Here is a 23,812-nt window from a genome sequence, read left to right on the forward strand (position 1 = left end):
TTCTTTTTTGGGGCTGAGTAATATTCCATTATATACACACCAGTCTTTATCCACTCATCTGCTGATGGATATTTAGGTTGTTTCTTTTCCCACTGATATTTAAAGTCATCACTGATTTCTCAGATACCAAATTTTTTGGTTATTTCTGTATTCTTGTCTTTGTCACATCTGCACATTCGACTCAACTAATCATTGACTATGGAAAGAGACAGTTTAGGAAAGTAGAATTGTAAACTTTTTGGCCTACAGACTTTTTGGTAATACAGGGCTTTCTAAACAGTGCAGCAAGGGGATTAACTGAGTAGTGGTTTTCTCCACTCTGGGCTAATAACGTCCAGTTATGAGTAGCCACATTTATCTCTTTGTGCCACACAAGTGCTGTCTTATTTATATACTTTCCTGTGAAGAATGTTTGAGAGCGCTGCTAAATCATGCTAGATTCTCCTGGTTGTAGTATGAACCCTCTGATGGTGCCTTCTCAGGCTCTTCTTCAATTCCTTTTAATTAGACGTAGTTCCTTAAACTTTCTCTGATCCTTTTTTTTTTTTAACCCAGCACTTTTTCTTTCTTTTTTTCTCTCACAGCTTCCAAGTATCTTTATGTGACTTCTATATTTTTAGCTCTGATTCTGTTTACTCAAGCACTACTCCCATGGATGCAGCATAGTTTCAGAATATCCCATGTTATAAGCCTCAATCTCACCACCTAGAATCCTGAACTCATATCCCTTTTTGCTTTAGACCTCCATTCCCTCCTTTGTCCTCACCTCTGTTAATGACAAGGTTATTCTCATTTCTGCTTAAAACCTCAGGCTCTCCCCTGCATTTAGCTTCTTACTGAATTCTGTCAGTTTGATCCATGATCTCTTTCATGATGTTGATGTCAGAGTCTCCTTAGTTAAGTTCCTGAACTTGGTCAGATTAGGCAGGAAAGTTTGTCTTTAAGGCCTTTCTGTCCCTTCACTTGATATCTTTTTAGCCTATAATGTGCTCCTCCTGGCAGGCTCCTAAAGTCGTGGCCTCATCCATCCTTTTGTCTTTGCATTTTAGTATCCTCAGTCTTGTTCTTTCCGGCCTGGTTGCTTCCTTAATTTAATTGAAGTTCGGGTGGCTGCTGCATGTTGCTTGTCTAGTCCTTTTTCTCTCTTTCTGTTGACCATACTTTACTTGAGCCATCCTTAACCATGGTTAGACTAGTGAATTAACCTTGTCTCTTCCTTCTGTCTTTTTCTGTCCAGTTCTTATAACCAGTTGCCATGTGACAACTCTGACCATGTTACTCCCCTGCCTTCCACTGAATTAAGCCTAGAACCTCCTTAGGCCTCTGAATCATTTATTTTTCATTTACTTCTTTTGTACTCACTCTTCTTTTCAACGGGCTTCCCTGGTGGCTCAGTGGTAAAGAATCCGCCTGCCAATGCAGGAGATGCAGTTTCGATCCCTGAGTGGGGAAGATCCCCCTGGCGGAGGAAATGGTCACCCTCTCCAGTGTTCTTGTCTGGGAAATCCCATGGATGGAGGAGCCTCCTGGGCTATAGTCCATGGGGTTGCAAAAGAGTCGGTCATGACTTAGTAACTAAACAGCAACAATACATTCTTTTCAACTCAAATATTTGAGTTGCCAGTGCTTTTTAGCCTTTTGTATTGCTTTTGGTCCCTCTGTTCCTTGTGGGGAATATTCTCATCTCTGTTCTCAGTGGTGTCTCATATCCTCCAGACCCACTTTGGATATTATTTCTTCCATAAAGCCTTTCCTTATCCCAATGACTCCAAAATCTAAATCCTCAAAGCACGCTATCAAAACCATTTTTGTTTGAATTTTGTCTTGTGTAATAGTAATTTATATGTGTCCAGTAGATGTAGATTTGTAGCTTGTTATGCAGAGGAAAGCAAATAGCCTAGTGGTTGAGGGCATGGCCTCTGGGATGAGATACCTGGGCTGGGACCCTGCTCTGACTGCTTAGCTGTGTCACCGGTGGACATAGTAACTTTAGTTTGCTACTTGAGAATAAAAACAGTATCTTTTTCATAGGGGGTTTATGGTGAGTGCGAGATTAGTTACTACGTGCAAAGTGTTTATAATAGTATCTGGGGCATGGGTAAGTGGGTACACCTCTGCTTCTTTTTGATTAAATTGATATTGTCTGACAGTTTGTTGAGGATGAGGTATCCACCTAGCTCCATCCCTGTGTGTTTTGGAGATAAAGCTTTTATCTAGCATTGCAGTTGGAAAGTCCCCTCCTCTCTTCACCCCATCAGTTTTCATTTTATCTGTAGTTTGGTGTTCTTCATTTTGGAGATGCTTTTTGTAATAATATGGTTAGTGGCTTGAAATGAAAAGACAAACTCCCTTTCATGACTAGAAATGTTCCATATTTTTCTAGTTAATAAATTTTAACCCATCTAAAAATCCCATATGATACGTTGTGAGGATTTAAAGAGATCAGTTTGTTTTTCTGTAGCTAACATCATTATTAGAAACTCTAATCTGTTAATTTTATTTCCTGTTTTTTCTTGTGATGAGAACTGTGAAAAGATGTACTCTCTCAGCAACTTTGAAACATACAACCAAGTATTGTAACTATACTCTCTGTGCTCTGCATTACACCCTCAGAACTTACTTATCTTGTAACTGAAAGTTTGTACCTTCTGGCCCATTTTACTCATTTTGCCCACCCCTCCACCCTTCCGGCAACCACCACTGGGTTCTGTTTCTGTGAGTTTGATTTTATTAGATTTCGCATACCTGTGAGGTCAGACAGTGTTTGTCTTTCTTTGTCTCATTTCAGTTAGTGCAGTGCCCTCAAAGTTCCATCCATATTGTCCTCAGGTCAGGTTTATGTTGTCTAAGAACCTAGATATGTATTTAAAATGTACTAATTTGTTGCTTTAAACAGTGGTGTTTTATTTGTATTTTGTCGCTATCTAGTATCAGTAGGTTTAGACACATGCTCATTTTAAACTTTTTTCATATTTACTTTAGAGGGCATTCTCTCTCTCAGTATTTTTCTTTAATATTTTGTTCTCCTTTGGAGATTTTAATTGACATTCTTCCAAATCTGTGAATTTACTCCGGAAATGTTCTCAGCTTTGCTAATTTAAATAGAGGGGTGGTTCTTTTTGTTTTTTATTAATATGTTTTTCCTCTCCTTTCTTTCTTTTCCCTTTTCACTTATTTTTTCTTCCTTAATAGTTCTTGCTGTCTGGTTCCTCTAAAGTCTCATTACGTTAATTTTCATGCAGTTATTTGTTTATGTAAATGTGATATCTCTTTCTAGCTCTTGTTAATAAAGAATTGTTTGAAAAGGACTATATAATAGTTGAGATATCACTGTAATCTCACTAGGGTTCAAAGTTTGTTTATGTGTGTGATTTCTCTTTAAAAATAATGTTTTACGTACATATCTGGTTGTATTTTTACCTTCTTGCTGTGCCTTGACTTCATGGTAGGAAATGAGCATTAGGGCCACATTTTGATTTTCATGGGCCCTCAGCACTTTTGTCTTCCTAGGTCCCTTTCTCTATAAAAAGCAATAGAAATATTTTATGGCTGCATTATTGCAAAGACAAATGTATTATTATACATGAAAACATTTTCTTTGGTCTGAGTTTGTGGTATTCAGTACATTCACATTACTGTGAGATCATCTCCACTATCCATCTCCAGAACTTTTCATCATCTCAGGTGAACTCTGCTTGTCAAACAACGTACCATTCCCCTCTTCCCTTGAACCTGGTAACCATTTACAGTTCTGTTTTAATTTTTTTAAAATCATTTTATAATTAGGTATATGGAAAACTCAGGGAGATTTGGTTTATATTGTCTAGGAACCTAGATATGCTTAGTATGGGTTGCTGATGGTAGCATATGAATATTGAACATACATTTATTGTAGATTGTTAGTGAAGTATTCTGAGTACCTGGTGTGCTTTAGAAAAGGTTGAAACATGTCACTGATGTGAAAGGAAAAGTGGGCATGAGTTTTCCTGAGACTGGTGTAGAAAGGGCAGGTTGAAGTATGCTGTTCATAAGGTTATTTGCGTACTAGGCGACAGTCTAGGTTTTTTTTAAAAAACATTGTCAAAAAATAAACATTGTCATATGGAGTTAATCTGTGATTTTATAAAATGTACAGATCTATTTAAGAGGATGGATTTAGGGAAGGGGAGGCAACTTTAAGAAAAACATTTCTGTTTTTGTAAGATCTGTTTATTTTAATCAAAATGATTTGTTACCAGCAATATATTGTAGAATTATTTAGTATATAAATAAAATAACATATTAAAGTGTTTATCCCCTAAGAAAATAATATTTTAAAATCCTTTGGCCCTTTTTAAAAGAAAAAAAATTCTTTCTTGTAAACTGTTTTGGAATTGTGGTCATTTGGAAAATATTCTCAAGTTTTAAGGGGAAATGAAGAGCCAGTTATTGTGAAATTTCATTTACTCAGAGAACTGTGACCAGGAACATGGTTCCAGCAGTCTTTCAGAAAACCCTCCTTAATTATTCTTCTTTGAACCACACATATGTGTGTATTTGTTTGTTGATTTATGGAAATATTTATGCTTATATAAATATCCACTTTTTTGTTTCAAAAATACTCACATGGCTGAAACATTAAAATAACTTATAAAGGTAAATATTGACAAAATAACTCCTGTCCTTATTTCTCTCCCCCATCCTCTGTAGGTAACCACTTCTGTTTCCTTGGTATCTTTCTATTGTTCCTTTATACAAATACGAAAATAATTTCCCCACATTGGTAGGCAATAAACATTTGTAATTACTTAATTCCTTAACGTATCCTGTCACCCTGAAGTGTTTGAATATGCTGAACTTAAAACTTAAAAAAAAATTATGAAATTTTTTTTTCTGACTTCGGAAGATATTCACATGATGTTTAGTGTGCAGTTCCAGTGTCTGAGTAAGTACTGAAAAATGCTTAGCTAGTGAGGTCATATGATAGACTGAAAAGTCTCTGTTAAAAATCAAGAGAACGTTCAGAATAATAGTAGCAGTTTTCTTTAATGTGTCTTCACATAATAAATAGCTCTTTTTCTGTTAGTTTTGATTGATTTGTTTATAATTTCATATGTAAAAAAGATGTGAGAATACGTATTGATCACCCACAATAAAAAATGAATATTCTGTAATTGACATCCAGATTAATTTGTACTATTGTTTTATATCTTAACTATCTTTGCTTAGACAAAAATACAGTTGACTGAGAGTGGAAAACATGATAAACTTTTCTCTGTACTTGGCTAAGGGATCTATTTAGATATTAAGTCTTTTGATTTATTCACATAAAATTAGAAGAAGAAAATGATAGTCATTGATAGTTCGTGGAAAATATGAATATAAGCCTTTGGGAAAGAGTTTGTTAAAAATATTTTTCATTGGCGTTATGTTGTATTTTCCTGGACCTGGACCTGGACTTTGACTATCTTTGGGCTTTAACTGGAGGTTGATAGAATATGTCTTGATTTTTTTTTTTAAGGGAAAAATAATCTCTCACCTAGATGTCTTCAGATTAGAAGCGTAGCTTCAAACAGATCTCTTCCAATGTTTTGTTTGTGACAGTCATACCCTCAGTTGACTGGCCTTAGGTCTTGAAGTCTTTCTTTTATTGACTGTTTATTATCTGTGTTAGGGACTTTATACATACCTCATCTGTTATATGAATTATGTATATATTTTTTCCATTGTTCATTTGACTTTGTTTTCCCATTTAGAAGTTTTTGATTTTTATATAGCTGAATTTAACCAGTTTTCTGGTTTTCAGAATTTGAGTTATGTTTTCTTTATAGTTTCAGTTTTTGTTTTATGATTAATGTACTTTGTTTTTTTAAATAGCATTTTAGATTTACAAAAAAATTTAGCCAATAATACAAAGAATTCCATAACCCACCCCCCTTATATATAGTTTCCCCTATTAACGTCTTGCATTAGTGTGGTATATATTATAAGAAATGAATAAGTGTGGTGGTGGTAGTGATGGTGGTTTAGTCTCTGAGTCATGTCTGACTCTTTCGACCCCATAGACGCTAGCCCTCCAGGCTCCTCTGTCCATGGATTAACCAATGTCTGTGGTTTATATTAAGGCTCACTCTATATTGTACAGTTTTATGGGTTTTGACAAGTCCATAATGACATACATCCATTGTTACAGAATCACACAGGGTAGTTTCACCAACCTTAAAATGTCCTGTGTTCCCCCTGTTCATCCCTCTCCTTTCTCTCAGAACCTCTGGCAACCACCTTTTTTTTTTTTAAACTATTTCTGTAATTTCCCCTTTTCCAAAATGTACAATTAGCATATAGTATGTATCTATTCATGTGCTGCTACCATGTGGTTTTAATTATTAAAACCTTATAATACATTTTAATACTGGCAGGGCTGGTTTTCTTCTTCTTCTTCTTCTTCTTTTTTTTTTTTTTTTACAGTTTCTTAATATTCTTATCCCTCTCTACTGTTCTCACATAAACTTTTGGATTGGCCTGGCTAGTTTATGAACAGAACTATTTTTTTTAAATGGGCTTAGTTTTAAATGAATAGTTTTTTGATATTAAAAATTTCCTGTCTGAGAATGTAGCATGGCTTTCTGTTTCTATCCTTTAATAGTGTTTTTAAGTTTTCCTGTTAACAAATCTCATTCATTTTTGGTGAAGTTTTTTTAATATATTTTATCCTTTGGTTGTTGTTTAGTCACTAGGTTTTGTCTGACTCTTTTGCAACACCATGGACTGTAGCCCACCAGGCTTTTCTGTCCATGGGATTTCCCAGGCAAGAATACTGGAGTGGGTTGCCATGCTCTCCTTCAGGGGGTCCTCCTGACCAAGAGATTGAACCTACGTCCCCTGCCTTGTCAGGCAGATTCTTTACCACTAACGGACTAGAGAAGCCCATTTTGTCCTTTTTGGTGCTATTTAAGTGAAGCCTGTAACTGCTGGTTTGATGGGAAATTTCTTTTTTAAAATAGACTGTATTATAACAGTGGTGTACCCTGAAGAGGGTACACCATTTGTAAGGGGAAAGTGATGTGATGATTCAGGAGAAATTGGTAACAGCTGTAGGTGCCAAGACCTTGACCAGGCAGTGGGATGTGGGTCTGATTAGATCTGATATTTCCATCTTTACTTGCCCCAGACAATGATTTTCCTTTTGTATTTTACATGGATTTTTAAAGCACCATGTATTCAGTAGAACAGGATCTACAGAGTCCTCATGACTCCTGAGATCATTTCACAGATGAGGAAACTACAGCACTGAGATTTTAATGTGACTTGTTTGAAAGTTGTAGAGGCAAATTGGAAGTCAGATTTCTTTACTCAGGTTATTTTTACCAGTTTTATGTTTTTTCTCACTTCTTTGTGCTGAGTCCTCAAGTACCTATGGTGCGTGGTTATTTAAAAGTCAAAACCATGAACTAAGTAAGACGTACCAGTTGTTTTTTTCAGTTGGAGTTTAAAATTGCTCTGCAATGTTGCGTTAGTTTCTGCCGTACAACGAAGTGAATCAGGTGTATGTATATGTGCATCCCTCCCTCGCAGGCCTCCCTCCGGTCCTCATCCCAGCCCTCTAGGTCTTCACAGAGCACTGAGCTGAGCTCCTTGTGCTATACAGCAGCTTCCCACTAGCTACCTGTTTTACACTTGGTAATGTATATAAAATGGGCTTCCTAGGTGTTTCAGACGGTAAAGACCCTGCCTGCCAGTGCAGGGAGCACAGGTTGGATCCCTGGGTCAGGAGAATCCCCTGGAGAAGGAAATAGCACCCCACTCCAGTATTCCTGCCTGGGAAATCTCATGGACAGAGGAGTCTGGAGGGCTGCAGTCCATGGGGTTGTAAGCCTAGCGACTGAAAAACAACATACTGATTTTATTAAGTTTTTAGTGATTCCTCTTTCTCACATACATAATATAACCTTGTGTTTTGTTTGACTTATATATACTTCTGTGTTATATGATCTGGGAAATTCAGATATCGTACTAAATTTAAGAATTCAGTGAGTGTTATCTGCATTTCTGTTAATCCTCAGTGTTTCTGCTGAAGTCCTTCCCAAACATGAACTTGTTCTTTCACTAACCAAATAACGTAATTTATATACTGTGTTCATGTTCTTGGTCGTCTCATAAGAAATACCTATTTAATAAGCTTAGAATCGAGAATTTGATTATTTCTATTCAGTGTTTTGCCCTTTTCCCCTTGTGCTGTGTAGACTGTGTTTTATGTAATGTATATTACAAATCATTTATGCACTTTGAATATGACGTTGAATATACAGTTATTAGTCATTTCAGTTCAGATTTTTTTGTATTTTATATTAAACTTCTTTTATTGTTAATGTAATGCCTTTATGCTTTTGAAAGTCATCCTCTAAATTAGACTTCCTTTAGCATTCCAAGTGGGTTTATCTTATCTGTTAATTAAGTATTTTTTACTTTGATCAGCAAAGATTTGAGTTCTCATCTCTTTCAGTGTATGCCTGCTAGGTACTAAGACCTGTAAAAGTATGCACACATATATTCCCTCCCGACTCTACAATGTCCTTAAATTATAGTTTGTAGTAAAGTACTTTTTATAGCATATAAAATGAAAATGTAAAGTTTAAATCACTGTAAAATAGCTTTGAAAGCTAAAGCTGTAAAAGTAAAACTCAGTAGAAGAATAGGACACATTTGTGCTTTCTAGAACTCACATTGAGTGTCTCTAAGTCCCTGGCACGACTCTGGGAGTAACGTAATAACATACTGAACAGGAAGTGTTGAAGTCCCCTTTTACAGATGAGGTCTGTCAGGCCTTGCATCTCTTTCTCCTGAATCACAGTGCCGCTTTTGTCTAGCAGTGGTTCTCAGCCCAGTGGTGTCGCTCTGTTAGGAATGGTTTTGGTTCTCATGATGACAGGAGGTTACTACTGACATCGATTAGGCAGGGGCCAGAGATGTGATACGCCAGATAGTCTTACATCACAAGAATTTTTCTGCCCCTATTTAGAAACACACAGCTAATAGCTCTGTACCTTTTCAGTCCTGCCTCAAAGGTGATGAGAGGTTAACCATGCAAGCACATTTGTAAGTTGTACTATGGATTGTTATTACTGTTACTTTTTTAAAAAAACTGTTTTTCTTTTATATTTACAGTACTTTAAGGGAAATGCCCTATTGTTCTTCTCTCAGGCCCCATGAGGGGAATAATAGAGGTGGTATTCTCATTTTGAAAAGTTGATTGATCTGAAGTCATTGGTTTAGTAATAGATGCAGTAATTAGAATTTAAATTCACTGCTCTTTGAATGGTAATAATTTCCTCAAGCATATAAAATCTTATTATAGTTGAACCTGATATCTTTATGGTACAAAAGTACTTTTCATCTGAGATGTAGAGATGAGACTTATTTGAAATAAGAGACTTCTAAAAAGTTGTACAAAGTGTAAGAACTCATAAATCTTGACTCCTTTTATCCAGCAAAATCATTGAATATTTTTGTCTTTCTCTTTATATATTAATGGAAAGACCTTTTCAGGTAATCTCACTAATTGATAACCAGGGACAAATGTTGAGCTGTTTAACTGTCATAACTGTACAGCAACATACCTACAAGTAGATAGATATTTACAAATAATGTGGCAGTTTTGGAAATGTACTCAGGGCTCTTCAAAGAGATTTGAACTTTCATTGTCCTTTGAAAAGAGAATTGCAGGAATGCAAAATTAGTTTTCGTTTTCTTTGATCCTGTGAGTTGCATTGCATGCGTGTTTAGCTTCCGGACCTTAACTGTGTTCTTGTGCAGCCCCCTCCATTTATTTTTCCTGAAAACTTGGTCTGCTATCCACTGAGTAAACTCTGTGTGCTGTCTCAGAATTTCAGTTCCCGTTTCTCTTGCAGAGTGTGAATATCTCCCCACACTGAGTGTAATTGTTCGGGGTATTCGTATTTTAAACATGGCCCTACATATACCAGCCATCTTCTTCGCTTAGCAGTTTTGCTTCAGTAATTGGGGAGAAGTTGCCCGTACTGAGCATACTTGAGAGATGGCAGGTTATGAGTTCCAACTGGAACTCCCTAGCAAGGAAAATTGATTAACCACCATGTTTGCCTTATACCCTGACTTTGGAAACCCAGGAGACAATATGCTTCCTTTACATTTTACAGTGGTGTGATTTACGCTGTGGCCATTTATCACATCTAAGTTAAGAGCATTATTTGGGGCTGGAAAATGTGAGGGAGAATTATTTCCTTGTTCTCGTCTGTATCCTAGACCCCTCCTATCTTTTTGTTTTTCCACCCCAAGGTACGGAAAAGTGTGGATGAGTCTTACAGATTGCTTTAAAATACAAAAATGGGGTTTGGGGAAGGGTTTTGAGAGACATCAGGATTTCACTGATTGGTGGTGGAATCTGGTGGTAGTCCCCTCTAAAGGCACATGCAGATTTTATCTTAGCAGGCATTTTTATAAAATACTTCATCTGTATGTACCATCAGTCTCTTCACATCCTGTGCTTCTCGCCACACTTCTTATTGTGCATTTTTCCCTTACCATGCAAGTTTCAGAAATAAATTTTGTGAGAGCATGTACATTTTCCACATGGGAAGCAAACTCAGTGGAAGATGCAGAAGTTGGTAACAAATAGAGCTTTATAGTGAAGATTATTTAGTTATTCAAAATAGTAACTATTGTACAACAGTGAAAAGTAGTGTTTGTCCCATTTGACTCAGTGACTTTTTCTTGAGCATCGGCCATGTTGTAAGCATAGAACCTAAATGATGAGAGTGGTGTGGGGGGAGAGGATAGACAGGGACCCCCTCCTAAATCTGTCTTTTCTCTGAAGCCCACAGTGCAGTGTGTTGAGGTGGATTGGAGTAATGTTGTGAATAAAGAAACTGACTTTGATGCTTTAGTTCACCAGAACTGACACATGCCGAGGCAGCCGTGTCCATTTGTGAAAGGCCTGTTTTCTTATCTGGCCTAGGATATAAGGAAAAGACATTAGAAGCCGCAACTTGATGCAAGTACTGCCTTTTTCTCTCACTCTCGTATGAACTACATGTCCGAGATCTATGCATAAAAAGATAATGTTTGGGTGAATATAATTTTGGCTGGGGTGACACGCATCCAGTTTGCCTTGGGTAGTTTCACTCTGTGCATACATTATGCCTGGTTAGCACCGCCTTTCACCCTCAGAGGGGCACGTGTATACGTGATAAATTGTACAGATGCTGTGTTTGTAGTCCACGTTCATTTATCGTCAAGAGGATAATAACCAGGGGATGCTTACTTTAAATTCACTTATAACTTTTTTTTCTTTTCTTTTTTATGGTTTTTCATAGGATATTTTTTTAATGGGAGGATAATTGTTTTACAGTGTTGGGTTTCTGCTGTGTTCAAAAGCGTGAATCAGCTATAAGTATACATATAGAATCGCTTATAACTCTTATGCCTTTTTGAAAACAGTGTTTTAGCCATAATTTTTCGCTGCATAGTAAGATTTAATAGTGGTATGTGTATACATATACTTCAGTTTCACTTCTGTATTTTACTTATAATCTTGTGGAAATACTGAAAAGATAACTTAAAAAAACACGGAACAGAATGAGGTAGTTAATACTAGTGTTTTGTGGGTCATTTCTGTTGTTTAATAGCACCAGTTTTATATACAACTCTGAATGGATTATTTTCTTAGCTTAATGTATCAAAAAAGATAATGCTTTGTTAGCATATATGAAGTGTTTATCAGGACTCAAGCATTCTAGTTCACTTTCCTGTTTGGCATTATCCTTTTTATGGCTGCCGTAGCAAACTGTACTTTGGTGTCAGACATGTCTTTGCTTTGGTTTTTAAAATTGGCTGTGGCAAAATGTTTCAGCAGTATAGAAATGAGTGAAATAAAAAGTACAAGATCCATTTGAAAGTGCCTTTCTCCATCCTCCTTTCCACAAGTCCCTGCAATTTGGATCTTTTTATTTTTTAATGTGATTTATGAACAATACATGAGAAATTTCATTTAAACCTTGGTGTTAAAGCAAGTATTGGGAATTATTTTCTAAAAAGTTTTACTCAGAGTGCTGAATCACCTTTGGATCATTATTTTTTAAATAATCTCAATTTTAGTATTCAGATAATCCTTTTTATATTTGGCCTCTGCCATACTTTGAAGTGATAATTTTGTGTTTGTCAACATGCTTTTCAAAAGTGCAAAAATTAGCCTGCTAAAATCCTAATTTCTGTCCCCTCAACTCAGTGAGATCACCGTTGTCTTCCTGGGGTCACTTTGTCTGCACTGAGACACAGAAACTGCCTGTAGACAGAAAGCCTGTTACAGTATCTGCAGTGCCCCTGTGTAGAAAGTTGAAGCAACTGGTTCAACTGTTTCGTATTCTTTCTTACAGATCATCATTCCATGCTACCTGTGGCCTAACATCTCAAGTGTATTTTAAATATATTTTTCCAGTTTTCTGATTATTTACAACAGGAGTTCCACTTATTCTATCATGACTAGAAGTAAAACTCTTGATCTGTCATTTTATTTTCAAAACCTTCCAACCAGAATTAGCTCCGAATGCCTAGTCTGTGATTGCTAAGGATAGAGCCTGTTAATTTTTGTTGAAAAATTTGAAGGAACTTTTTAGTGTACAGTTTTTCAATTGTGTCATTAATAAAAATTAAAATTCTCTACCAGGTTCTCCCATTTTATATCACAGCTTATTGCCTTTTATAGTTAAGGTGAGGGGGGGAAGCGGAATATACAACTAATTGTTACACTTTTCATTTTTTAGACCTAAAGATTGTCTTCGGTCTGTTATGAAGAGGGTAAACCATAAAGATCCTCATGTGGCTATGCAGGCTCTCACCGTGAGTGATTTCTTTTTAAGATCTACAGCAAAATCGTCTGCCAAAATCAAGCCCTTTTAACTTCTGATTTTATCCTTTTAGCTTCTAGGAGCATGTGTATCAAACTGTGGCAAAATTTTTCACTTAGAAGTATGTTCGAGAGATTTTGCTAGTGAAGTAAGCAACGTATTAAACAAGGTAAAGAGCATTATTTCCAGAAATGAATTAAGACTGTCTTCTTTCTTCATGTATTTTACATGTATTTTATTGTTCAATTCTTCACATTTTTAAATCACAAAGGACTAGTCTGTGTTTTTTTTGTTTTTTTAGCTCTTTCTAGGCTATGTCTATCCTATGTATAAGTCCATGTTAGGTTTGCTGAGGAGACTACGTATTTATATAACTTGGAGAGTTGGTTTTGGTGAATCCAAATTAGGATACATTTAAGCTTTTTTCTTCGTCAGTCCTTTCTTCTGATGAAAAATATGTGCATTTTTTTATCTGATTAAAACCTACCAGTTTACTTTGGGCATAGTTCTTATTGCGCTTTTTTAGTCACAGAGGTCATCTGCTTAACAAAATGTAAGGCATTTAAATCCAGCAATTGAAGGAATTTAAAAAATTTAATTACTAAGTAATATCTAAGTTTTCCCGGTAAAAATTCATGCATTCTCTGGCCTTTCTTGGTGGTGGGTGGAGTAATTATTAAGAAATATTATTTTTAATGTTAAGAGGGGAAATGCTTCTTGTTTTTTTGGGGAAAATGAGCATTTCCAAATTTTAGTAGGAAACAGTGAAGAAGTGAGATAATTTAAAATTCTGGACTTCTTTAATACATTGTGGTTATGTGATAATTTTTTCCTGTGCTACTTTATTCAGTTATTTAGTTATATTGTATTTAGGGTTTTTTTTTCTTTTTACTAATTCCTTACCATTCTTTTGATGTCTTGAATGTCCATTCAAAATGTACAGCTATTTATGAAGAGATTCTAATATAATATTTTCTTCAATTGAAGATGTATACTTAGTACTTAGTAATATAAACAACTACATTGAAAAGCAAGCAGTTGCATATAAGAGAAAGAACTTCTGTTTATTTTACATATATTTTATAGTGAACTTATTGGTTTTATACTTAAGAGGGAGATGCTGTTTTGAAGAAATGAAATTTCCAGGAATATGGACAGTAGTGGGCCTCAGGCCAGGCCTCAGATAATTAAAGTAATTGGAGGAAAACATAGTCATGCATGTAAAAAATCAGGAATTAGAAATAAAAGAACTGTATTATTTATTCTCTTTTCCAACTTATTTTTTTTATTGATCTAAAAAAAAGAAAATAGATTTTCCTGTCTTCTTCATATGCAGTAAAATAGAGTAAAATACTCTGAAATTCTCTTAGTTGTAAAATACTCTGAAAAGTCCTAACTTTCTGATCTCCAAAATAAGTAACTCTATATCTAATGTTTTGATTTGATGTGGTGTATGTGATTGTAACATCTATTTTTTTTTCCATAGTATGAAAATAAAAGTAGCTTATTTCCAGTAACCATCTATGTTTTCTTATGTGTCGCCTATAGCTAGGGATAATTTCTGATTTAAAAAGAGATCTGAAGTACGGTATTAAATCATTAAACACAAAGTGCTTTTTTGTTAAATTTTTTTCTCTATTTTTCAGGGTCATCCTAAAGTGTGTGAAAAATTGAAGGCTCTTATGGTTGAATGGACAGATGAATTCAAGAATGATCCACAGCTTAGTCTAATATCAGCAATGATTAAGAACCTGAAAGAACAGGGTGTTACGTTTCCAGCTATTGGCTCTCAGGTATTTTATAGACATTTGTGTATGTTACAGTTTGTTTCTAAAGTTAACCGTGTTTATTTGAGTTTTTCTTTTTTTCTTACAAAACCCAGGAAGTTGTTAATACTCCAGAGGAATTTTATTAATAATAATAATCTTGCATATAAAGGTGCCAAAAAAGAATATATAGTGGATTGCTAATGTTTTCCAACTTCCATTTCCCTAATGTTTCTTCTTTTTAAATGAATTAACTGTTTTGTTGTTTAAGTTTTTTTTAAATATAATTTTAATGATACAGAGCAAATTGGTTTATTAGTTAGTGCTGACATTCTTGTTAAATGCTCTTCATGTTGTAATTTTATCTACAAAGAATGACAGCTCTAAAATAAGGTTTCCTTAAATTTTAAGGATGTGTTAGAGGTTATTTGGACTGTGAAATTTATGAGCACCTGTATTAAAATGGGAGGGAGATATAAAGGGCTCATTAGAAGGGGAAACACATAAAACGTCTTTCCTGTTAATAAGAACTGACCAGCACAGAAGTCTTCTTTCCTCTTCCTAATAAATATGATTGACTGAAAGGCTTAATTTGCCTTAAAAATTATTTATGCAACAGGCTCAATCTCTAACTTATGTCATACAGGAAAAAAAAATGAAAGGGGATGTTTTTTATTCTTTTTCTTTTCTGGGTAACTCTTATTTAAGATGCCCACCTGACTAAGCAGGCTTAAAATGTCTGGTAACTTACTGTATTGTCTTTCCCCACTATACCGCTTGGGGTGGAATGTAATGAGTGATGTGATAACATGAGTGGAAAACGCTTAGTTGTGAAGGGCTTGCATTCAGGGTTTTGGCCATTTCAAGGGAATTATGAAGTGATTTATCTAGACTTTCTTCCTAAGGCACTTCTGATTTATCTAAGTAGTCTTGAGATGTGAAGATCCAGAAATATATTTTGGAAATGAAAGAAGAACAGGATATTTTTCTTCTTACTTGAAAAAAAATTAGCTTATGACTAATTTTACAATGATAAATTATGTCTTGTGAAATAGTCACTCATAATAGATAGCTCGTTTTTACTACTCAATATAATTTCTAAATCTCTGTAGTTAAGGAATAATTTTATGCAGAATAATCCAAGATACGGTATAATAAAATGACAACAGAAGCAGCGTTTAATGATCAAAGACTATACTCACTATGGAGAACGGAAGAGTGTAGCTACTTAGTGGAATATCAGTTTCTGTACCCTGAGTACCTGTTCTGGAGCCTGATGCTCACAGTGTAGTTTGTGGACCATCAGTAGTCATCATCACCTACAAGCTTGTTAGAACTGTCATCTCACTCATGTGTGGAAACATGCCACACCAAGCAGTGGATTCATTAGCTCCATTTTAACAAGATCCCGGTGACTCTGTGCACATTAAAGCGTGAGCAGCACTGCTCTTAAGGACGACTTTCAGTGCAAGTGAAAACTGCATTCCTCTAAGAGAAGGAAGGAGAGTTAATGATCTGATTGATCCATAGCTTTACTGGGTTAACCTCGAGTCTCAGGTAGTTGTGGGAGCCACTCTAGTGATCCTCTAATCTAATCCCCTCATTTTACAGATGAGGGTACTGAGCCCCAGAATGATTAAGTGACTTGCCCAGGGCCACAGCTAGTGGTTGACAGAGCTGGAACAGGCCTTCCAACTCTCAGTCCAGTGTTCTTTCCACTACACGATCCTGCCTTCTGTTTGCTACTGAGGTTAGTAGATATGTGTCTGTCGGACTAGGATTTGAAGGATAAGAAGTGGAGTGAACACTGGGAAGAGTGCTTACGTACTGATGGGTGTAGACGTGGGATTCCTGTCTTGTTCAGAAGATTCAAGATGTAGATTAGCAGTAGAAAAGAGTGACTTTTCTTTTTTTCATGTAGATGTTATAAAGTATGTGAAAGCTCATTCTGTTATAGCTGCTGTGTTTCACCCACAGGAAATACGTATAATGCATATAAACTATGATGAGGTAGAATGGTGTTTTCTTTTTTTTTTTAATAGTAGTTTCTGAAGAGCTTGTCATTGAAAATCCTGTTTGTAAAGAGCTCCTTGTTTAATTAAAAAAAAAAAAATCTGTCATCTGGAATCAACTGCAGAAGTCCCTACAAATTTTATAGCCACTTAGTTGCTTATGCTTACATTTTAGTCAGACTAGATATTTGTTAGCATATTTAACAAAAGCCTCTGGAAACATGAGGATTTTTTTTTTTAAGTATGTTGTTTCATCCAGGTACAGAAAAAAATAATGTAAAAATATTAAGAAAAGTCATCCTGAGTCACCTGACTCTTGCTGCTATGGTTCTCTGATAGCACTGACTTTTGACCTCGAGGGAGCAGTGATGCTGGCCCTGCTGCTGCGTTTGACTGGTTAATAAGTAGCATTGCTATACTTGGAACCTGATGATAGAAAGGAACTTTGAAAAGAGAGCAGTTCAGGAATGTAGAGCTTAATATAGCTCAGTTCTGTGCTTCCTTCTTGACCAATAGAGATCCCTTCACAGACCACAAAAGATCTATATGTCTATTTTGTGAAATTCACTAAATTGTGAAACAAAAAGCATATATAATGAAAAAGGTTCTCTCTGATGAAGCATACCAAGAGGTGTGTGATAATAAAACATATTTATATAGGGAAGGTTACAGCTAGAGGTGGGTCAGATTGAAAATACTTAATGTTCTATTCAGTGAGTCCAAAAGCTCTTTTCTTATCAGCTTTGCTAAAAATAAATGCCTCATGCATTTGTTTGACATTATAAAATATATTATGTGAAGACTGTATTTACTATAAGGTTGAATATTTTGCCTTTCATTTAGTCAACGATCATTGCTTATAATATTTAGGGCCATATACCCTCAAGGAGTCTCCCTGGTAGCTCAGTTGGTAAAGGATATGCTTACAATGCAGGAGACCAGGGTTTGATACCTGGGTGGAGAAGATCCCCTGGAGAAGGAAATGGCAAGCCACTCCAATATTCTTGCCTGGAAAATCCAATGGACAGCGGAGCCTAGTGGGCTACAATCCATGGGGTCACAAAGAGTTGAACACGACTTGGCGACTAAACTGCCACAACAGCCCTCAAGGAACACACATCCTGGTTATGAGATAGACATGTAAGCAGCCTCATTCTGTAGAGGAGGAACTTGAGACACAAGAAGGCTTATGGGCTCCAGGTTCATGCATTAGAAAGTGGTACATCTGGGACGTACGCCACCTTGGCCTGACTCCACAACCTGCCTTCTTAACTACCCGTGTCATAGGACCTTGTTGAAAATCAGAGGAACGCAAAGGAGGGGATGCTTACTTAGAGGGTTTAGGAATGTTTCACTGAGAAAGTGATATTTTAGCTGTTCCCTGACTTGTGGGTTGAAACTTAGTAGGAAAAAATGTGCATGGAGTAAAAGGAGCTAGAGGGCAAGACGTTATGAGTAGAAGCAAGTGTGTGTCAGAGGCGTCAAAGTGTGTGTGTGTGCGTGCATGCCAGCAGTTCTGGTAAATGATCGAATGGTTGAAAAATGAGGCTGAAGTCTAATTCTCCTCGATGGCCACCATAAGCATGAATCAATGTGTGTTTGTTTACTTGTCCAGTACTTTATTTACAAAATGTGTTTAAGATGGACAATAATATATTGTCAACATTGACTACTGGTATTTTAGTTTAAAAGATAGTATAATCTTACGAGCATTTATATTATTATATAGAAATCTGGATTCCTGACTTCTGAGCTGGAAGGAAACAACTCTTGTCTAGATGTTTTAAAAGTAGTCATCTCCTTTCCCCTCGCACCCCGTTTTCTGGTTGTAAAATTTTCCAGAAATGTTGAGATCTCCTCTCGCCCGTGTTTGCTGGTTTGCATTCTGGCTGCCTTTAATGTCACCTTCTCACTCACATCTGGCAAAGTGTGGTTGTTCTGTCATGCCTAAGAAATGAATGCGCAGTCTGTTTGCTCCAGTCCTGCCTCAGCTTTCAAAGTGGAGACTTCTCCCCCTTGGATTTCTTTCTTGTTCAGAAGTCTGGTGGATTGATTCAAGGAGGGGTCTTGTGAGTTCTTAGATTAATTGGAGTAGGAAAATTTGAGAACAGCTTTCAAATATCATTTTTTTTTTCTGGGTTAGGCTGCAGAACAAGCGAAAGCAAGCCCAGCTCTGGTAGCCAAGGATCCTGGTACTGCGGCTAACAAAAAAGAAGAGGAAGATTTAGCGAAAGGTACATTTTTTAAGTCCCTGACCTTGGGAAGATGATAGGTCTCTTACTTAATATTTTTTTCCCCTGAGATGTTTAAAAATAAAGGAAATAGGAGTTCACAGCCAAAGCTGAAATCTGCTATGTTCTCCTCTGTTCCTCTCTTCAGTATCACTTCTTTGCTCTCCTCTTCCAAGCTACTGTCATATATGTCTATTCAGTCTTGTTTCTATAATATTTTTACTATACTATCTGTGTACCTATAAATAATATCAAATACTTGTTTGTTTCCAGCAAATTCTTTTTTCATAAATACTGTACTCTACATACTATCTGCAACTGGTTTTTTTATGCAATGTTTGAGATCTATTCATAATGAGGTATTTATGTCAAGTTCATTTGTTTTAACTGCTGTATAATATTCCAGTATTAGCACCTGCTTTAGGTTCTAATAAGCACCTGGTTTAGTCTATCTTCCTTCCTACTGATGGACATCTGGATTTTCTGATTTCTTTTACTATAACACGTTTGCAGCATTGAGTATCCTTTTTCATGTTCTTCAGTGTGTGTGCACATGTGAAAGATCATTTTGTGGTATTGTTGGCTTATGGAGTAGGTACATCTTCAACTTTGCTACTAGTTGTGGCTTTCCAATCCGCAGTGTATGAAAGCTCTTATTATTCACTTATTTCTAGTCTCATGATGACATTTGGTATCGTCAAAGAGTAATTTTTGTGAATCTGATGGGTTTGAAATGATACCTAATTATTTTAGTTTTTATTTTCTTGATTACTAATGAGGTTCAGTCCTTTTCTGTATGTTTATTAGCTGCTTTGATTGTCTTTTTTTCTATATTTTTTTCATAGTAATACTATGTATATAGTTTTTATTTTGGATATCAATCTTTGCTTGTTATGAAAGGTTGTTGTTGAATCACGATGCAGGGATTCTTGGCCCCCAGAGGAGAAGAATTCAATCCGAGGCCAGAGACAAGACTTGATCGCTCAGAGCTTTTGTGTAATAAAGTTTTATTAAAGTATAAAGGAGATAGAGAAAGCTTCTGACATATGCATCAGAAGGGGGCAGAAAGAGTACCCTCTTGTTAGTATTAGCAATGAAGTTATATACTCTCCAATGAATCCAAAGAATGTCTGGAGGTTGTAAAGGCCTCACCAGACCTACTCCCATAGTTTACATTTTAAAATAACAGAATTAGCCAGAAGGTTTAATCCAGAGACTGTCTTCAGGCAGAATACATTGTTGTTACATAATCCTTGTAAAGAGCAGGTCTACTTCCATAATTTACAGAATTAGCCAGAAGGTTTAATCCAGAGACTGTCCTCAGGCATAATACATTGTTGTTACATAATCCTAAGGAATGTAGAGAAGGAAAAAAAGTTTGTCCTTTCTTCCTCCTTGAGAATTCCAGACGCCTCTCTTCTTGGGGACCCCTAGACTTCTTATCAACCTGCCTAGGAAATGACTCTCTCAGTTATATCTATTGGAGATGTCTACTCTTGGGTTTTGGCTTATAGTTTAACTTTGATAATGGCATGTTGTATTAAACAAGTTTTAAATTTTGATGTCAGAATTTTTGCTTTTCTTTTGCAATTTTTTTTTTAATGTCTTAAGATATTTTCCTCTCTCCCAGGATCCTGATTTCCTATTTTTTCTTAGGTTAATTTTAAAGTTTTATTTTCTCATCTGGTCTTTTATTAATTTGGAACAGAGGTGGCAGAGAAAAAGGGATTATGTATTGAATTGAAAATGGTGTAGTCAGTTCATTAAGATTACATTACAAAGCCTGAGTGATGGCCTGCACTGGGGAGGAGATAGAGCAGACACATTTAAGATTTATTTGGAGTGTTAGTTAGGTGAGACTTCATTGCGTTTGTTTCCGAATTCCAGTTCTTAGATTGCTTACCTGAGAATGACCTCTGGAACAATGAAACACAGGCTCTCAAATGCTATCTTTGAGACTTCTGTTTAATGAGCCCCCAGTGAAGGACTCCAGCTTGGGACTTTTGACTTCCAAAGTGATTTTGATTATTATTTGGTAAACTTAAGCTATTAGAAATAAACTGAGAAGATGAAAGAAAACGTAAAATATCTGTAGATAAATTTAAAAAACAGATTTGAGTTTATATCACTTTATTACCCAGAATATTTTAAACTGTACCTGTTCAGTAAAAAAAGCCATCATGCTCTTCGGTTGTTCTGTTAGCTTATTTATTTTTTAAGCTTTCAGCTGTGAATGAATGAATATAATCGATGTCATTATTTTTGTTCACTATTATTATATCAGGATATGTTCTAGCTTCCCACTACATTATTGAAAGAAAAATACTTTTTACCCTCAGATACTTTTTTGTACTTCTTAGGAGTGTTGGGTGTACTAACATTTTGGGTCTCTCTCTTTTTTTTTTTAAACTCATTATTTTCTAGCCATTGAGTTGTCCCTGAAGGAGCAAAGGCAGCAGTCAACCACCCTTTCCACTTTGTATCCAAGCACATCCAACCTCTTAACTAACCATCAACATGAAGGCCGGAAAGTTCGTGCTATATACGACTTTGAAGCTGCTGAAGATAATGAACTGACTTTTAAAGCTGGAGAAATTATTACAGTTCTTGATGACAGGTGATGGTTATTATTAAGTTGAATATTCACTTGAAGATACATAATATATTCTGTGTTTCATTTATTCCTGCTGACTGCCTTATCAAACGTAATAAAATCAAATATTGACTCAGGTATTTTCTCTGTAGGACAGACAGTTGGTTGCTTTGTTTGTGTCATACTGTTGGGATTTGTATTTTATAATTTTTTTCTCATCTATCACTTAAATACTTTCTATTTGTTTTGGATGCCTAGTTTACTCTATTCATTTTTGGTTCTATCTAATACTATACACTGTTAAATTAGTAAAAAAGCTAAGATTTTAGAAAATACACTAAATATATATGCATTTATGGAATTTATAAGAAATATATAATATATTGAATTAATTTATATCATCAGGGAGATGATACAATGCATCTCTTTTTTTTACCACAGTTGTATGTTTACTTGAAAATGACTACTGGTGATTGTTACTCATAATGAAGTGCTAAAATTTTTTGCAAGTGGTTTTTTGAAGATTAATTCAAATAGATCTAAGATTATTCCTGTAGGATCACACTTGTGTACTAATATGTTTTCTTGAGTGAAAGAAAATGAAGTAGTTTGAGCTGGTTATTTGGAAGTTGCATGAAACCTTGATCATTCATTCATTCAAAAAACCTTTCTTGAGTGCTGGCTAGCTTTCCTTATCCTAGGCATTGGGGATCCAGTGGTGAGCGTGGGGATGCACTGGGTATTGTGTTCCTTGTGAACATTTTGTGCTCCAAGTGATGTTACTATCATGTGTGTTCTCTTGTGGGTGGACAATATGCTAATGTGTGCTACAAAGAACACTGATTTAGGAATGGAGGTCTGGATTCAGAGTCTACCATCTATCTTGTTACACAAGATTGTTAGGCTGGAGCCTGTTAACCACCTGAAGTTGACAGTTTTTAAAGAAAATATTTATTTTTTATTTGTGGCTGTGCTGGGTCTTCATTGCTGTGCATGGGCTTTCTCTAGTTGCAACGAGCAGGGTCTGGCTACTGTAGTTGTGGCGGGTGGGCTTTTCACCGTGTTGGCTTTTCTTGTGGACCATGGGCTCTAGAGCTCGGGCTTCATAGTGCAGCATGTGGACTTAGTTGCCCTGCTGCATGTGGGATTTTCCCAGACCAGGGATTGAAACCATGTCCCCTGCGTTGGCAGGCAGATTCTTAACCACTGGACCACCGGAGAAGGCCTGAAGTTGACAGTTAAGTCTGGGAATCTGTCTTTCACGAGGGAGAGAGTTCAGAGCCTTATATTAGATCCTCAGAGCATTTACTAGCCTTCCAAAATATGAAAAAGAACTGTGTTTAGAGTCTCATGTCTTCTCTGAGACCTCATCTCGTATTTGTAATAATGCTACATTCATTTCCTTCTTCATTTGATTCTTGTAGGCTTCACATCTGGTAATGATATAAGTTAAACACCATAAAAGGTAAAGATAAATAAAAATAAGGATTCTTTGTTATAGTAAAGCTTTCTTTTTTTTGTTCCTCTTAGTGACCCCAACTGGTGGAAAGGGGAAACCCATCAAGGCATGGGGCTCTTCCCCTCAAATTTTGTGACTGCAGATCTCACTGTTGAACCTGAAATGAGTAAGTATTTTCTGGTCTGTCACTGGACAGTAATCCGTAATTCTCTAATTTTCAGCTTTCTGGAGCAAGAATTCTCAAATGTTAGAGCCTCCAAGGTGTTTATTAAAAATGCAGTTCCCCAGTCAGTTTATCAGGCTGTAGACTTTTATTTAGGAAAAAAAATGTGTGTGTGTGTATTTATATGTCATTGCAGAAATGCAAATTAAGAAGTGTTGTAGAATTTAATCTTGTATTTTTGGTATCATCAGTTGATAATAGTGTGACAAATGGAGTGTAACCTTGTGGAGATTTCTTCCTATTCTAAGGTTAGTTCATTTCCCTAGTGTCCAGCCTCAAACTTGGAAACAGTGGCCTCTAAGCAACTTAATGGCCTTCCTATACTTAATGTCAGATATTCAGAAGGAACCATACCTAACCATGTCAGTACTTTCTGATTTCCAAAGCTTTGCTGACAAGGAGAAACCGACTAAAAAGTGGGGCCAAGGAGGAAAAGTGGTATTACGGGCAGGCATAATCATTGCAGGAGATGTCAACTGCCAGTAGCCTATCGAAACGTTGGTAGGCAGGCCACTGTATTTCCACAAAATGCTGTGATGAATCTTCCTAATGATAAGTTTAAGTCATCAGGAATTAGTCATATTTTTCCTCTGTTTAAGGAAGCAGAAATATGTTCTCATCTAGAATGGTTTCTATTAGCAACTGAAATGTTTTGAGTATTAAGGGTT

The 23,812-nt window shown here is 36.0% G+C and overlaps 1 protein-coding gene across 1 annotated transcript in view; it reads left to right on the top strand.

Moving 5' to 3' along the window:
- The window catches only part of STAM (signal transducing adaptor molecule), a 55,498-nt gene that overhangs the window by 16,503 nt on the left and 15,183 nt on the right, over positions 1–23,812 (top strand). The window contains exons 3-8 of the mRNA XM_005687980.3: positions 12,777–12,852; positions 12,934–13,029; positions 14,507–14,653; positions 18,782–18,872; positions 21,294–21,486; positions 22,993–23,087. Of these exons, the coding sequence (XP_005688037.1) occupies positions 12,777–12,852; positions 12,934–13,029; positions 14,507–14,653; positions 18,782–18,872; positions 21,294–21,486; positions 22,993–23,087 (698 nt within the window). The remainder of the gene's footprint in view (positions 1–12,776; positions 12,853–12,933; positions 13,030–14,506; positions 14,654–18,781; positions 18,873–21,293; positions 21,487–22,992; positions 23,088–23,812) is intronic.

The sequence above is a fragment of the Capra hircus genome, chromosome 13 (genome assembly GCF_001704415.2).
Source record: "Capra hircus breed San Clemente chromosome 13, ASM170441v1, whole genome shotgun sequence".
NCBI lineage: Eukaryota > Metazoa > Chordata > Mammalia > Artiodactyla > Bovidae > Capra > Capra hircus.